Source organism: Cricetulus griseus, chromosome 7 (genome assembly GCF_003668045.3).
Source record: "Cricetulus griseus strain 17A/GY chromosome 7, alternate assembly CriGri-PICRH-1.0, whole genome shotgun sequence".
Lineage (NCBI taxonomy): Eukaryota > Metazoa > Chordata > Mammalia > Rodentia > Cricetidae > Cricetulus > Cricetulus griseus.
The window spans coordinates 55,869,734-55,887,459 of record NC_048600.1 but is presented as its reverse complement, the minus strand read 5'-3'; the positions used below and the strand labels follow the sequence as shown (position 1 = coordinate 55,887,459).

Here is a 17,726-nt window from a genome sequence, read left to right as displayed (position 1 = left end):
TTCTTATTTAAAATTTTAATCCTTGTTGAAACATTAATTTTAAATATCACATTAGCCTGAAGGACATATAACTACTTTGGGCTAAGAATTTTCATTCAATGACAAAATACCCCAATATAAATAACTGATGATTGGAATATATGTATTTGAGCCTTATTAGAAAATACATTTATGCGAAAAACTGTAGCAAGTAGCTAACACCCTGACTGAATCTAGAAGTTATGTGCCAGCAAGTCCTACAAACTAAAAAATAGGCTAGAATGTTCACTGAAATTAGGTAAAGATAACTTGTGATATTGATTTCTTTCTTTTATTAGTCAGGTTTTGAATACAGTCCATATCCTATTGATCTGATCATAGAGAACTGAGCTTACATTAATATTCTTCTGGAATGTGACATTTACAATTATTAACCTTTATTCTCTCTGTGACCCATTGCAATCCCTTGAAACTTTAGACTTAAAACTTGAGTGAATATCTAGTTAGCATCAAGCAGATGATTTGTCTCTGTATGCTATCTGAAAATCAGTGGAATATTTACTTGCCTTTTAAAGAAATCTATATTCTACTCAAATGAAGCCAGATATTAAATTCTTCCATGTCTGCAAAATAAAATAAGAAAACCTCTCAATGTGTCATGGCTTAAGTCTTACACAAAAATGAACTCTTTCCAGAAGACTTTAAATGGATTAGATTTGTGTAATTTAATAAATTAACAAAGTCCACTGTGTACTTTATAAGTGAATAAAACTGAATGTCTTCATTCTCCTAGTTTATTGCGTTATTAAGCTTGTAAAGAGTTTTTAAACCAGGCTACATCTGAGCCTTTGCATACAACCATCCAGTGCTGAGGAAAACTCAACTAATCCCATTCTATGCTTCAGCTCTCATCAGATGCTCACAGAGAAAACCCCTACCTTCCTCTCTTTAAGAATATATTTGCTAACATACTCTGTACCAATTCTTGCCAAGCACTTCAAATAAAGGACATACAAAAGTTTGACATGGTTACCTACTTTATGTTAAAGACCTTTTCCAAAAACTGCTGTGAAAATATTTCCCATGAATTCAGTAAACATCTAGTCAAGTCTCATGTACTATTTTCCACTCTTTCAGAAAGCCATCCTTGTGTTTTACAGCCTCTCTTCACATGTTCTTACTCTCCCTTGGAGTCTTTCTCTTTAGCACCACAGAGATGGCTCAACAGTTAAGAGCATTATTCCTCTGACAGAGGACCAGTTTGGTTGTCAGCATCCACATCACATTGGGCAGCCCAAAGCTCTCTGTACTCCAGCTCCAAGAGCTCTAATGTCCTCTTCTAGCCTCTGTGAGTACCTGCATTCATACACACACACACACACACACACACACACACACGCACGCACGCACGCACGCACGCACGCACGCACGCACGCACGATCGTAAATAAATCTTAAAAACCAAAAGACACAGCTGGTCATTGGCACTCACCCAATGAAAGTGTTCTAATGCAATTTCTAAAAATATATGATTGTATTTCTAAAATGCTTTTTCTTCTTTCAATGAGTACTCTGAATTGACTGGACCTAAAAGACTAGTTTTATTTTTAATTTAACATTATATAGGATAAATATAAGTGCCTGTGTGGTTTAAATCAAAATACCTTTTCGTGGTTCAATTTATATGTTATGCTGAGAATTTATCAATTTTATGTGTGAAATTTAACCTCAAATTGTTAAATTGGACTCATGTATCATATTTAGGGTTCACAGAAACATGAACAGATGTAGACAATTGGATAGAGTTACAAACTGTGCATTGAAGAAATGAACATAAAAGAAAGAAGAAAAAGATGGTGTGGTTTTTCAGAAAATGTCCTTCCAGCACACACTCACATCTATTACTATGGAAGTATTTTTATTTCCATCAAGTCCTGGTCTATTCTTTAGTACTGAAAAAGGTCATCATTAGGAGGTAAAATCCAATTCTGAATAATTATTTTATTGAAATTTCTACCAGGTACTAATGTCCCTAAATACTTAAGGCCATATTTTACAGTGAGAGAATGTAGAATCTTCTAACTAAAGAGCTACAGGCTGGGATTTCAACTCAACAACTTTCTCATCCTCTCAAATACTGGATTTCCCCATTTGTTATAGGTGACTGTCCACAAAATACTGCTATGGACTTGGCACATTCAATGTTTGAAATGTGGCTGACATTCAGTCAGAATTTTCCTACAAAATTTCAGCTAAAACACAGTCTGAACTCCATACTAGGAGATTTAGAGGGGTGTTTACAAAAGGTTCACTAGAATTGTCTATCAGGAATATAAAGCAAGTTAGACCAATAATTAGCAATGAGTGAACTGGAATAACAGTGCTTGGATTTGATTCCCAGCTGGCAATCTTTCACATGCAGCCTGTTCACATGGAAAATAAGGATGAACATCCACTGCAGAGACTGTTGCAAAAAAAAAAGAAAAAAGCCACTTGGCACAAATATGTCCATGCTACCTTTCAGTCATTTTTAACATTTTATATTTCAGTCATTTTCTTTTACAAATTTTAAAGGATTCATCAATTATGCAGGCATTTTTCAAAGAATCAGATTAGTACTTATTTTCTCTAGTATTTTTTAAATTTTTTAATATTTGGCATAATATGAAACTCTTACATTTACTTTCTCCTTCTGTTTTCCTTGATCACTTTACTTTCACTTTCTAGCCTGGTAAGACTGAAGGGAGAAAGAATCAAGGATTGTTAAGGTACATGAAATTTCAAGAGAACAAAAGAAGATTAGAAAAAGTGATGTTGTTCAAACACAAATCAGAAAATCTAAGCTTCTATTCAGGAAGGTAACCAGAAACACTAGCCTCCTGCCCTACATCTCTCCCAGTGGTGCTGTGAGTCTCCAGACCACTGGTAAGAGAATGGTGAAATCCTTATTACATCAACAAGACCAAACAGGCTGTAAGCTGCCACCATCCCATCAGCAACAATATCTTTTTTGCCTCTTAAAGCAGAGATTTAAGGAGTGGAAATGCAATTATCGGATCCAGGTAGAAATTTTATTTCATCTGTGTGTATCCACTAGGATGGCTGGAAGTGATAGAACTGAAATCACACATGCAGGCTGCTTTATACACTGAGACTTCCGGAGGAAGAAATCAGAAAGCGAATCAGTCAGCTCAAATCACACTCCACATTAACAAGGTAGACATAGAACTGCTTTCCAAAATGATTTTCTATTCCTATTTGCCAGTTTATAATGCCCTAGCTCCTATTCTGAGCCCAACTACTCTCCCAAAATGTACATGGAGAGGACTCAGTATTTTTCATGCCAAAGCTCTGATTTTTAAAAATGAAAAATGAAGAAAAGAGATGGGATTTTTCAAAAGGGTGAGTCACGGTTGTTTGCACCTTTTCAGCAAAAAGTAATCATGAAAGCAAATATTTGCGGTTTGGGTTGTTGAGCATGAGTTGTGTAGACAGAAATGTAATGTCCGTACAATCTGTTTCCAGTGCATTAGCCATTATATTATAAGCAGCAGACAAGATTCCTTTTTGTTGAGAATGTATGCCACACATTCAAAATCAATCTTGATCAACAAACTGCAAAATAATTTGATGGTTCAGAGCTGAGAAGATTATGGACACATTTCAATTAAAAAGCACATTCAGGGAAGATAACTTCAATGCATTATGCATCTAACAATGCAAAACAAAACAACAAAAAAGGAGCACATAGGAGGCTGCCAAGTCAATTCTACACAGAGAATCTTGGTCTCTATTACCAAACAACACATTGCAGATGAATTACTTATGGGGAAGCTACAGGCAAATTTCTATTATTTATATAACAAATTCCTAAGATATATTCAAAAGTTAAATTGTGAAAACAAAATGATGTGTGTTGAAATCTCTTTCCACTAGGCAAAATGATCAGGAATAATAAAATGGCTTGAATCATGCACTTGTTCACTCATATCTCACTATATAACTATTACATATTAGTTAACTGTTCTACAGTCTGGGGATATTGACATGAATAATAGAGGCTAAATCACTGGCTTCACATTTTTATTTTTATTGTGTGTTTTTTCGTGTTTGTGAGTGTGTGTGTGTGTGTGTGTGTGTGTGTGTGTGTGTGTGTGTGTGTACATATGTTGAGGCCAGAAGAGGGCATCAAAGACTCTAGAACTAAAGTTGCTGGAAGTCTCAGAAACCAAACTTGGGTCCTGAAACAAACTTGGGTCCTCTGGAAGAACAATGAATGCTCGTAACTGTTGCTCCATCTACAGTTCCCAACTTCCCCCTTTTTAATGTGATTTTGTGTCATCACATTTTTAAAGGAGTTAATAAAAGGAGCTGAAAACAAATACACTATATATTAAAACATAAGCTGTAGCAGAAAAGAAAATAAAGTGGCATAAGATCTGAATTACTAGAGGATGACATTTCAGTTAGGACTAGGAGAGGTGATATTGGGAAGGTCATTGCTGAATGAAGTAAGCGAAAGGTTCTGAGGCAAGGTCTCAAACAAGGAAAGGATGGTGCATGGCTGACAGAAAGCAGTACAGTGACAGGAGATGGCATGACCGAGAGAGAGCAAGGGATACACTATCAAGGCTCTTCACTTCATAGCAAGGATGTTAAGGGAAATGAAGAGCTATGGGATGGTTTTGATAAGAGAAATGCTGTTATTTCATTTGTTTAAAAATAATAATTTCAATAAACAGGAAACTGTAACAAATAAAATGATTGACATGGAGCCCAACTAAAAGATAGATGTGCAGGGCTAGGCTCTGTAATTATTTCCTGTTATCTAAGTAGATTAGAATACCATAAGCAACAATGGAAGTTACTGTGTGATCTTATAGATGGTGCTTCTTTTTCTTTTTCTTTTTTTAAATTTGGTTCTTATCTATTATAAACTAAGACAACAATGCAAGAACAGAAAAGGATATAAAGAGGCAAGGGCATGCTTCCATTTGAAGATCGAGGGAAGATAATTTCTTAAGCAATGTGATCCTGTTTTCAGAATAGAGGAAAAATCTTGCAGGCATAAAAAGAGAGGGAAATATAAATTTTGAAGGAATTCTCTCAATACAATAAAGCACAATATAATTGAAAATCATCTGGAAGCAATTTAGGTTGATAATTTTTCTAAGATAGATCCAGAAGGGAGCATCAAAAAGCACAGATGACTTTAGGCAGATACCCAGTAAATAGAAAACTCTTGTTGTAAATAGATTCCAAACTAGCTACTGATAGGCCTCCTTGCTGGCCAAACAACATTTGCCAAACCAAATAAAACAAAACCAAGGGCACTATCACCTACTCAAGCATTCTAGCTTAAAAAGCAATGTAGTGGCTGGACTAAGGGGAAGAAAACACATCATATTCACAGCATCACGAGAAGCAAAGTACATCATATTTCTCCCCTTAAATGTTTATGTGTGTACAACAGGCACAAATGACATCAAGGAGGGAGGGGGATTTATGATCTGAACTGCAGACAACCTTGCAAGATCTCATTTCACACAGAGATGAAGGAATAGTATATTGTGTCTTTCGTTTTTATATCATTTTATGAATCTCACTGCTTTAGAAAGCATTTATTGATTATCTATTATGTGCAGGGAGCTGTAGAAAGTAGAAAATTGTGTCAGGCATGGTCCTTGCCTTTCAAGAACTCATATTACAGTGAAAGCCAGAGCACAGACTATGTGAATGTAAGATACTGTCAATTTAAGATAAATCAAAGAAAGTTTATAAAATGAAAATATAACTATTAACTATACACAGCTTTTATAAAGATATAACCCATCACAGAAACATTAAAATTTGAACAAGCAGCATGCCTCAATATCTAAAATAAGTTTAGAAATACCTACATCAAGAAAAAGTATAACAACAACATATACTATTTGAAATAACTAGGTATTTAAAAAGCACCCAATAAGATGTTAGTAGTGGGTCGCGAAGATAAGCAAAGCATAGGTGCAGTAATGTCACCTAGTCTTTAAAACAAAAGGGATAGAAATTTATGTGGAAGAAGTGAGTAAGGCATATGTACCTTAGCCAAGTTGAAATAGTGAGAGGCACACTCTAAGCAGGTGACATGGCACTGTGGAGGCAGAGAGTAAACCTACTTTGTCCGGAAGAGCAACCCCAAATTCAGACTACACGGAAGAGGTTTATGGTGATGTTGGTTATAGATGCTTTAAATACTAAGGGTTGTTAGTAGCATTTTCCCAGAAACTAGAAAATATTTAACACAGAGAATAATTACTATAATATTACACAGAGAAGTGGAGGGAGGCTCAACTGCAGCTTCATGAAACAGTGAAGGGTCATCCATGTGGCTGTGGGCAAAATGGTACACACTGAACCAGGTATCTTCAGGGGATGGAAAGATGTCTCTGTGGCTAAGAGCTTATGCCACACAAGCATGTTAATCTGGGTTGGAATCCACAGCACCCAAGTAAAATGCCAGGTATTGCCATGTCCCTGGAGCCCCAGCACTGTGAGCGACAGAGATAAGGGATTCACTGGGACTGGCTGGCTACCAGCCTAAATCCATGTTCAGTTGAGACCTGCCTCGAAGGAGTAATGAAGAGAATGACAGAGGAGAACACCAGCTGTCATCCTCTGGTCTCCATGCAAGTGTATGCAAGTATGCCACACAAATGTACACATGCCTCCTTACACACACACTACACCTAATGACATACACCATACACATACAACAACCACACTTACACATGCAGCAAAGGATATGTTGAAAGAGATGACTATCTGCACATATAGTATTATTACTTATTATATTCTGTATATAATCATGTGACTCAGGAGGGATAGGAATTATAAAGATGAAGAGACCCAAAGGGGACCTTTGTGACTTTTAAACTACATGTCGATGCCATGCCAAAACCAACCCTAGAAAATAATTTTGCCTATTTCTTCCTGTCATCCTTCATATCTCTTTGCTTTCACGTCATGCCATGTCTGCTTCTAGTCAGGAAGCGAATGAATGTTTGGGGATAAATTGGCCATTACAACTTGAAAGATGGTGAGAAGGAAACAGACAGTGCTTAGGAAAACAAAGATAACAGTGTGAGCCGGCAGTGCTGTCCCATCCAGATGTTGATGACTGGAGAGGCTATGGCAGTCTCTAAAAGCATTATCTCCGTAGCCAGCCCCTGGCTATGTAATCAGAAGACAAATAACTCAGGCTCTTGACTACATGGATGAGTGATAAATGAAAATCTCTGACACTTCATTGTGCAAGATTGAGTTTATGTTATGCTAATTCCTAAAATAGTAAAATAGTTCTGAAAGCAATTAGACATGGACACATCATCAAAAGAAATTTTATTTAGTACTAATCAATTAATTACCAATCAAAATGGATCAAAGACCCAAGCTGCACTTGGGTACTGAATCTCAATTCTCAGAGTTCTTTTCTTAAATATACTGGTACAGTAGTTCAAAATTGATGATCTATGGAATAATGCTATCGGAAACACTTTGGATCCTCTGTAATTCAAACATGAACCAGTATGGCTGGAATGGTCCTAGAGATAGCAAATAGAATTGGAAAACATTAATCTAAGAGATACTGTGATAAATACTTCATTCACCTGAAATTCCTAAGGACAGATTACTTTTTCAATGAATTTTAAGGTTGGCAGCAGACAAAGGGGAATAACCTATGTTTTATCTTTATGTGCTATAATAATAGTTCCAAATATATACCAACCCACATTATTTCCCAGACAACTGGGAGCATACACATACTACAAAGTTTATTTATTTCTTCAGAATCATTTTAGACATAGTCATAGGGTTTATAATGATGGTTTGTTTATAATAAAAGATGTATATCTAATGATTCCACAAAATTGTTTTCACAACAAATTATACAGCATGAGGGTTTGTAGCTTTCTATGCAGGATGGGCTTTGCACAGCATCATCTTAGCGATGACAGAGTAAGAAAAACGTTAGATCCTTCATGATTTTTCTAGTAAACCAAACAGAGATTTAATAGAGAATGTATGTATTTTTTTAATTCATCAAGGAATTTACTAGAAAGCAAACATATTCTAAAGCAATCCTCCACAAAGTGTTTTCTGTAAACAGTAAATAGATCAGGCTCTGTGGACCCAAGTCTGAAGCAATTGCTCTTTTTAGTCGAGTATCATGAAAAGATCCAAAAAGTATTTAACCAAGCAAACATGGATATACTTTTAAAAAAATCATTATCTATGAAGACAAACAGTTGGTGACAATGAGGTACTACTACATAGCAATTGTAAAGTCTCAGATTCTGAATAATGGCAGAGCCAAATAATATCAAGGGTGTAGATCCAGAGACCCTGTCATCTCTTGCTATTGGGAATGAAAAATACTACAACTTTGGAAGGTATCTCATCAGTGTCTTTCAGAACTAAACTGTTGAGTGACCCAGAAAAGGAGATCCTAGATATTTGCCTAAGTGAGTTGCAAATTTGTTTCTGTACAAAAATCTACATACAGATTTTAATAAAACCTCTATTCCAAGATAAATGACCTGTGGTATATCTATACAATTCAATATTACTCTGTGGCTAACAGAGATGCACTATTGAATAACGGCACGATGTAGAGGAGCCTTAAATACACATTTCTAAGTGAAAGTAATCATCTTTCAAAAACTGGATAATAACTCCCCCTATGTGGCTTTCCATAAAAGGCAAAGTAGAAAGCATAATAGATCAGAGAGATTGCCATGAGACTGAAGTATACAGATGAGAGATGACGGGGGGGGGGGGGAATGTGGTAATTGGAGACAGTGAAAACTGTTCATAGGATCCTATCATTGTGTATATATGGCATTATATACAGTCCCAAAGTGATCCTCAGTGTAAACTATAAACTACAGTTCACAGTAACAATACAAAGAATAATACAAATCAATCAGTTTCAATTAATGAGCCATATTGATAAAAGATGTTAGTGATGGGCAACATGAGGACAAGAAGAGAATATAGGGAATTCTGTGTACTCTTTGTTAAATTCATCAATAAATCTAAAACTGCCAAACATGGGGGAAAATCAGAGAATGACCAACACACTAATTTGTTCTGTGGGCTGTGGGCTGTTGATCTCCATTCTAAATCTGGGAACATGTGGGGTTTACAGTCATGCTTGTGAATCTCACTCCTTTGAGAAAATCTATTCAGTGTGACTTTCAATTTTTGTTTACAACAGTAGCCTCATGGCTACTGTCTTGAGAATGAGTGTTCATATCAGACATATCCACAACACTCTGCTTGCTCCATACATTTCAAGAGCAAAGCTTACCATTTTACTCCATACTCAGGGGACCTCTTCGCCACCCAGAGGAGTCCCTGAACTGCGGAGCTAGGACACTTTATCACAAACAAAGCAGACCTTGGAGTAAAGTTTACCTAGCCTGCTTGAAATTTCCCCCCATGTGATTATTCTAACTCAACTTCTTGGATATTTCAACTGTTCTATGACCACCATTATCACAGGAGATGGGTCCAACATATTTTAGAAAGTACAAGACACTTAAACTTCACAATCTTTTTAAAAGATTTATTAATTTGTATTTGATGTATCTGAGTGCTTTGTCTGCATGTACCACGTGCATGATTGGAGCCCATCGAGACCAGAAGAGTATATCAGATCCTGTGGACCTACAATTAGACAGTTGTGAGCCACAATGTGGGTTCTAGGTATTTGACCCAGGTCCTCTGGAAGAGAAACCGCTGTTCTTAACTGTTGAGACATCTCCTCAGCCCAAATTTCTCAGTCTTGACAGCTACTGACAGCAGGAATGTTAATTGCATTTTCAGATGTGAATGAAGTTTGTTTTACTCAACATAATATACATATTCTTGGTAAAACATACCATAACCTGTTTTATATTCTTGGAAAAATATCTAATATAGATAGTAAGTCATATATTCAATGGTGTCATCATTGTTCTATGTGTTAAGTTGTTTTTACTGTTTTAAAGTTTTAGCAAAGATAATTCAACTGAAGCCATGAATGTAACTATTTTATGTTTTCATGAATAATACATGACATAATGCCTACAAAAGTATAGCTGTCCTTTTCTGAAAAGTTGTCTTTGTACTCTATAATTGGAGTGATAACCCGTTAGCAGTCAAGAGTAGAAAGTTAGCTAACTCAGCATTCCTCTGCTGCTAAATCATGTCAGAAAGCCTTTATTTCTTTAGGACTGTGTGCTGAAAATTGTTGCAAACGTATTTCTCCTCAGTTTTGTCTCTTTCAATGGGAAATACCATTATTCAAAACAGTAAAATAATCAAATAGTAAAATAATAGATATTAACTGGTCAGTTTAAGTATCATATTGTATAGCCTCTAGGAGAAGAATACCCAAGTGGCAATGGAAGATTTGATTTCTTAGTCTTTGTATGTAAGCTAATTTCCTTCTATAAAAGGTAAGAAATATTTATCTTCTCCATCCATTTCTACAAGTAGGCCAATAGCCACTTGAAATGAGATGGGTATAGTACAGTGAGTGAGTCATTACCAAGATAGGGAAGGTCCTGAGTTTGATATGGAGAAAAGAGTGAGAAACGTTCTCTCTCTCTCTCTCTCTCTCTCTCTCTCTCTCTCTCTCTCTCTCTCTCTCTCTGTCTGTCTGTCTGTCTGTGTCTCTATCTCTCCCTCTCTCTTCCTCTCCATCTCTCGAGATGGAGAGGAAGAGAGAGGGAGAGATGGAGAGGAAGAGAGAGGGAGAGATGGAGAGGAAGAGAGAGGGAGAGATGGAGAGGAAGAGAGAGGAGAAAGGGAGTATAAAAAGAGCAAAACAAGAAAATTCTCTTTTAAATAGAAGGAGCAACATGTGAGTTATGAATTTCTCAAGTCATCTGTTCTTGAGAAAGTATATCCTTGCGAACAGTAGCAGAGACATTGCCTACACCAGATATTTGTTCATATAATGCTGCCATATAAAACAATACATAAACAATGCTAGGTGAAATGCATTAGAAGAGGCCTCTAAGCCGTATAACTGCATTTTGTCCCAGCACTTCTTGATTCTGATTTTTTAAGTGTGGGAGTAAGGAAAGTTGGAATCAGAGCTTGAAGGGAGAATCTTGGCTTGTTATTTTGCTGATTTAATGTTCAGCATCTGGTCTACCTGCTGCTCCACATGAGCCTCGGTAATCTGACACTGTTCGTGGAATGCTGATTGAAAAATAATGAAGAGCCAACTTCAGACTGAAATGCCTTACTAGTGAACTAGCAACATTCTAGCTTATTAAAACCAGTCAATGACTAACCAAACTTCTGCATTTGAACTATTTTAACAGATGGCTGCTATAGATCTTTCATAAGCTTGCATACAGTGCTCATTTGCATTTTCTTGTCTTCACAGAAAATAATTGCTGAGATTCAGGTCTTTGCTAGTATCCCCTATGTATTAACTCTCTTGAAATTCCAACCTGGATGTTTTCTACTTTATGGCAGCAAGATCAGAAACAGAAATAATTAAATGTGGACTGAAGGCATATGCAGTTACCAACACATGACTTGGAAATACAAGTTGTCTTAGGAAAACTCTCCACTTCTTAAACTGTAAAATATGAGAAAGCATCTGCTTATATAAGATAGTATTTTTAAGCTTTTTAAAAAACTCTGAGGCAAGGGTTGACTTTTTTAATAGTAGCAGGGGTTTTTATAGCTGCAAATAGATAAGCATTTATGACAAATTCATACTTCTGAGTTATATTATAAGACAAAGCTTGTTAATGTCTATGTAATACAAATGCCATTCTAAATCTGTGAAGTTTTGTAGAGAGTTCTAGTCTGATGTGGTACACTTCATCCACATAAAATTGGCTCCAATTACTAGATATTTCCCTCTTCTTTTGTCTAGCATAATCTACTTCCAGAAATACTTAAAAGAATTTTTTTCTTCCCTCGTTTGGTGCTTCATTTTAATCAAGGATAATAACTGCTATATGAAAGAAAGAAGGCAGCTTCTTTCTAATGAGAAACATAAAAGCTTCCTATGGACATATAGTCAATTAATTGTAATATTTAATTCTTACCAAAATAATAAAAAAATCCAGTGTCAAGTCTAAGAATGGTCATTATCATTAGAAGAAATAAGCAAACTAGATCTCATATAAGCTAACATCATAATTCAACAGCTACTTAGTAACACTGTAACCAAGGCAACCTATAAAACATACTCAAGAGAATAATAGATCTTATGCTTTTATTATGCTCCAAGCAAGAGGGAAAAAAATAGATTGTTGTGATCAACTGTTTATATTAACTCTCTCAATACTGACTTCAACAGATGTGGCTTTGTCCTGACCTGTGTCAACCTATTCTGCTCTGACTCTTGGCTTTGTCACCTCACCTGTCTAGTCAGTGAGGTGTCAAGCAACATGTTCCAAGAGGCTTAAGAATACGTGCTTGTTTTTGTTTAAGACCCTGCACAACTGAGATGGTTCACTCCTAGACTCTTGCCACCACCAAGTGACTAAGCACTCTGGTAACAGAATTTAGAAATCTCTGGATGAAGTTAAACTGCTCAAGCTAAATCAATCCTGATCTACATTGTCCTTTGCAAAATTGCAAATGCATGACTTACCCCAGCTCGAGTTAGCTATAGCCTGTGTGTGGATAAGACCACAGAGTCAGCACATAGACTCCTAAAAAAATTAGTCTATCTTTTAAAAAATTTCATTTTGCAATTGTTATGCAGCAGGATTCTAGCAATAGTTGATAACTGATATACTTGGTTCTAATCTTAAAATATTTCCAAAAATCTTATTCATCAGTTTTTACTCTGCTGAGTAACTGAAGGCAATAATATTCCCCATTCCTTGCTCCTTTCCCCCAATAATTTAAATGAAATATTTATGATATTAATAATCTCTCTATAATTACCACTAGTTTAGGTGTGATAAATACCAATTAACCAAAATTGCTAACTCAACTTAACAGATCAACATTTTATAATTAAACATGTCTTTTCCTAGATGGTCTCTAGAAATGAAGAGAAATATCCCAAAAAACAAGATATTTAATTTTACAAATCAAATATTCTTAAGAATTTAGTGTAAACACAAAAGCAAGAAACAAAACCTTACTCCTGTTTCCCAAATAGTGATTTACTTAAACAATTTCTTACCTGTGCATTTTATCATTTTGAGTTCTCAGTAGTAGCACCTTGACGACAAGTAGAATCAGTCAGTCTCACTGTTTGTCCTATTGGAAGCCAAAGGGTCATTCTAAAGGGCTCTTCTGTTTCTAGTTGACTTTGCCAGTTTTTCTCAAAGACATCATGTTAACAGTCTGTCCATTACATCAAATAAATAAATATTAATTTTTCATTATTTTAGTGATCTCTTTATATGGAAGAGATAGAAATCACCATTTTGGGGCAGGGGAGAAGTGTGATCTGAGACTATGGGAAGATGAAGCCGTTTGTTTCCTTTCATAATGTTTCAAAAGCTTGCTTCTTCTATCACTAATCAACTTCATTGCAAGCACATGTAGTGACTATGTTACAAAAGCCACCTGGTACCCTGTCCTCAATAAGTATTCATCCCCTCATAAATTCAGTCATAAATCTGAGAGGAGGTAAGAGAGACACCGGAAGAATTAAAAGAGGAAGCAGGAAGAGTGGAAATTATGCAACTACAATACTTGTGTGAAATTCTCAAAACATAATTTTACATTTAAAACAAATGTAAGTACTATTTTTTTGTTTTATTTTTGGTTTTTCGAGACAGGGTTTCTCTGTGGCTTTGGAGGCTGTCCTGGAACTAGCTCTTGTAGACCAGGCTGGTCTCGAACTCACAGAGATCCACCTGCCTCTACCTCCTGAGTGCTGGGATTAAAGGCATGCACCACCACTGCCCGGCTAAGTACTACATTTTTAGCTTAAATATAAAATGCAATTTTTCCTTGTGGATTCATAGTATGTGTAACACAGATGGACATTTGCTAAACAAAAAGCTATTTTTTGTTTTCTTGCTATTGACAATTGTCATTTTAAGTTTTCTATAAATCCAAGTCTCTGACAAATGCTTTTCATTCCTTTTTTTAAAACACCTATTTGCAGGGAATGTGCACAAACCATACTGCTTGTGGAAGCCAGAAACCACTTTTAGAAGTGCATTCTCTCCTTGTACCATGTAGGTCTTGTGGATCAAACTCAGTTCCTATTCCTTAGCTTGGCAGTAAGCAACTTTACCTGTTGAGACATCTCACTGTCCCTCCAGTCACTTCATAAATCTGACATCAACTACATCATTGAAGCACAAAAACAATTGAGTGGTATGTAAATGCCATTCATTTCTTCCTTCTCCTGTACTGATGTTCTTAACAGGATAGAACTATTAGAAATTCCATGTATCATCCTTTTTTGAAGAAAAAGATGGCCAGGAGACACAATCCTGGCAGTGACAGATGAACAGAAATGGGTTCAGAGAATTTCCAGGAAAATTTTTGTTGTTCTAATGAAAGAGCACCAAATGACCAGAAATTCATAGTGTGCAAATGCATGTCTATTCCCACAGCTGTGTCACTCATACTTTTTTAGAATGTCGTGTGTGTGTGTGTGTGTGTGTGTGTGTGTGTGTGTGTGTGTTTTAAGCAAATACAGTCCCAGACTCTCTCCTGCAACCCTTGCCCATATCTTTTCCACTAGCTCTCACTTCCAACTTCATGTATTCTTTTTGTGAACCCCTGAGTCCATTGGTGTTGTCTGTGTGTGCATACAGGGCAATCCACTGGAACATGGGGAATCTACCTGTGTAACCCATTTTCATCAGATAAAAGGGAAAATTAGAATTGCAGAGACACTATATTATTTAACTAATTAATCAGTTCTAGTAGTCATGTGCTTCCGTCTAGCTTGTCATGGGAGAGAAAATAAGCTCTCAATTACTATTGCTACCTTTAGTCAAGTGTTTCACTCCTTCAATTTCTTTTCCTCTTTTAAGATTGTGTGTGTGTGTGTGTGTGTGTGTGTGTGTGTGTGTGTGTGTGTGTGTGTGTGTGTGTGTGTGTGTGTGTGTGTGTGTGTGTGTGTGTGTGTAAACACATGTGTGCATTCTCACACCACATGTGCAGTAGTACATGCAGAGGTCAGAGAAAGGTGTAATATCCTCTGGAGCTGAAGTTACAGCTGTGAACCACCCAAAATGGCTACAAGGGACCGAACTTGAATTTTCTGGAAGAATAGCAAACACTCCTAACTGCTGCACCATATCTCTAAATATTCGGTACTTCAATTTCTAATCATTCCTGATAGAAATTTCCAATACCATGGCTTTTTGTTGGTTTGCTTGTTTTTGTTTGCTTGTTTTTATATGCAAACCAATTTATTTAAATTTATTTTAAAATATATGAAAATTGACTACGGCTCCAGTGTCTATCTCCATCTTTGTGTAAATTAGTGGTTTGATTAGTATTTATTATTTGGTGATTGACTTTTTTTTTTACATCTCTCTCATATATTCCATCCTGACCACTGCAGTCTCCCCTCCCTCCACTCCTCCCAGTCCCCCTCCTATCTTCTGTCTTCCTTAGATCCACTCCTCTACTTCCCTTCATTCTGCTTTTCATCAAGCCCTATACTGCCCTTAAGCTCTATACTGCCCTTTCTCTGTAATTGATATTAGATATTGTCTCAATAATACCACAACTTCTAAACACAAATCTTAGCCTGGGCTTCAAGTTCATATAAGTCAATTCTTGTGAACTAAAGCCCATTACTGATTGTAGATTAACCCAGTATCCAGACATCATCTCTCCTATGCACTCATGTAATACTGTATCAGTATCAAGAGAATCAGAATTAATACATGAAGTTTCAATGATTGCTTTTCACTTGCTTACAAGGCAAATGTGAAACAACAGAGACAGAGTCTAATACCAAGGTATAATATGTAAGACTTAGCCAGGCGGTGGTGGCACACACCTTTAATCCCAGCATTCAGGAGGTAGAGGCAGGCAGATCTCTGTGAGTTCGAGACCAGCCTGGACTACAAGAGCTAGTTCCAGGACAGCCTCGAAAAAAAAAAAAAAAAAAAAAAAAAGACTTTTGGAAGATAACTTCCCCAGAAATGGGGCTCCTATCCTACCCTTTTATTTCTAAAGCTCCACAGCCCTCAAGCTGCTCCTAATTTAGAGAACATTAGACCTACTACAATGATTTACTGTGTAATTGCATTTTGAAGAAACTGAAGTACAATTGCCTTCACGGATTTTGGTATCATAGAAAGAAATCCTGCTTTGAAGCTAGATAAACAATTCTGAGTCTGAGTACCTGGGGTGATTTGTCATGCTACCTTTGAAGTGCCCTTTACACATCACAGGGAAGTGTTGGGTACACACGATGCTGTGTACTAGTTGTTCATTAAACTTTTGGTAATAGGCTCTCTTTTTTTTCCAACTGGAAGCATGGAGGCTGTGCTGGAGAAGAAAAGGAAGGTTCCTGCTGTGCCAGAAACCCTTAAAGAAAAGCGAAGAAATTCCGCAGAGTTGAAGGTGAAGCGCTTTCGGGAAAAGTTTGCACTGAAGAGACTGCAGAAGGCACCTAGGAAACTTATCTATGAAAAGGCAAAGTATTACCACAAGGAATACAGGCAGATGTACCGGAGGGAGATTCGCATGGCTAGGATGGCAAGGAAAGCTGGAAATTCCGACATGCCTGCAGAACCCAAGCTGACATTTGCCATGCAAATCCGAGGTATCAATAGTGTGAGTCCAAAGGTCCGCAAGGTGTTGCAGCTGCTCCGTCTATGTCAGATCTTCAACGGCACCTTTGTTAAGCTCAAGAAGGCTTCAATTAACATGCTGAGGATTGTGGAACCATACATTGCATGGGGGTACCCCAACCTTAAGTCAGCAAACAGCTCATCTACAAGCGCGGCTATGGAAAAATCAGTAAGAAGAGAATTGCCTTGACAGACAATTGCTTGATTGCTCGGTCTCTTGGTAAATATGGCATCATCTGCATGGAGGATCTAACTCATGAGATCTATACAGTTGGAAAACGCTTCAAGAAAGAGAATAACTTCCCGTGGCCCTTCCAATTATCTTCTCCACGAGGTGGAATGAAGAAAAAGACAACTCATTTTGTGGAAGGTGGCAATGCTGGCATCAGGGAAGACCAGATAAACAGGCTTATTAGACGGATGAACTAAGGTGTTGCCCATGGTATTTTTGTAATCTGGTCAGTTAATAAACAGTCACAGCTTGGCAAACTGAAAAAAAAAAAAAACCTTTTGGTAATCATCTCTTCTTGTCATGTAGCACCTCACTTTTAAACATCTCTATATAGAATGATGAAAAGAAACACTACAGTGTATTCAATCAGTCTCATACCTAATTCCAAATGGCTCTGTTCTCAAATAAAATCATTTTAACAACCTATAATCTCTAAGAATTTGGCAAGAATATTGTGGTGAGAGAAACCATTGATCTTGAGGAGACAGATGACCCTGTTGAGCAAATACAGAATAAACCAAGTTCAACAAAGGGCTGAGAAAGTAACAGAGATCCACAGCATACTGTTTGCTTCACCTGCATAAAATCTAAAGAAAGTGTCAATTCTGTGTCCTGTTAGCCTTCACTTTATTTGTAATGTAAGATGTAAGATTAGCCAAGGAGGCCATAATCCATTGACAGCCTAGGTCTCAAAATGTTAGGTATCAACAAAAAGTGAGTACA

General features: G+C 36.8%; 1 protein-coding gene across 1 annotated transcript; it reads left to right on the top strand.

Moving 5' to 3' along the window:
* Positions 1 to 16,454: 16,454 nt before the first annotated feature.
* LOC100764007 (60S ribosomal protein L7-like) lies at positions 16,455 to 17,277 on the top strand. Its single transcript, XM_035448268.1, is given in 2 exon segments — positions 16,455 to 16,905; positions 16,908 to 17,277. Coding segments are annotated over 2 exon segments (744 nt in total). The 3' UTR covers positions 17,201 to 17,277.
* Positions 17,278 to 17,726: the final 449 nt, after the last annotated feature.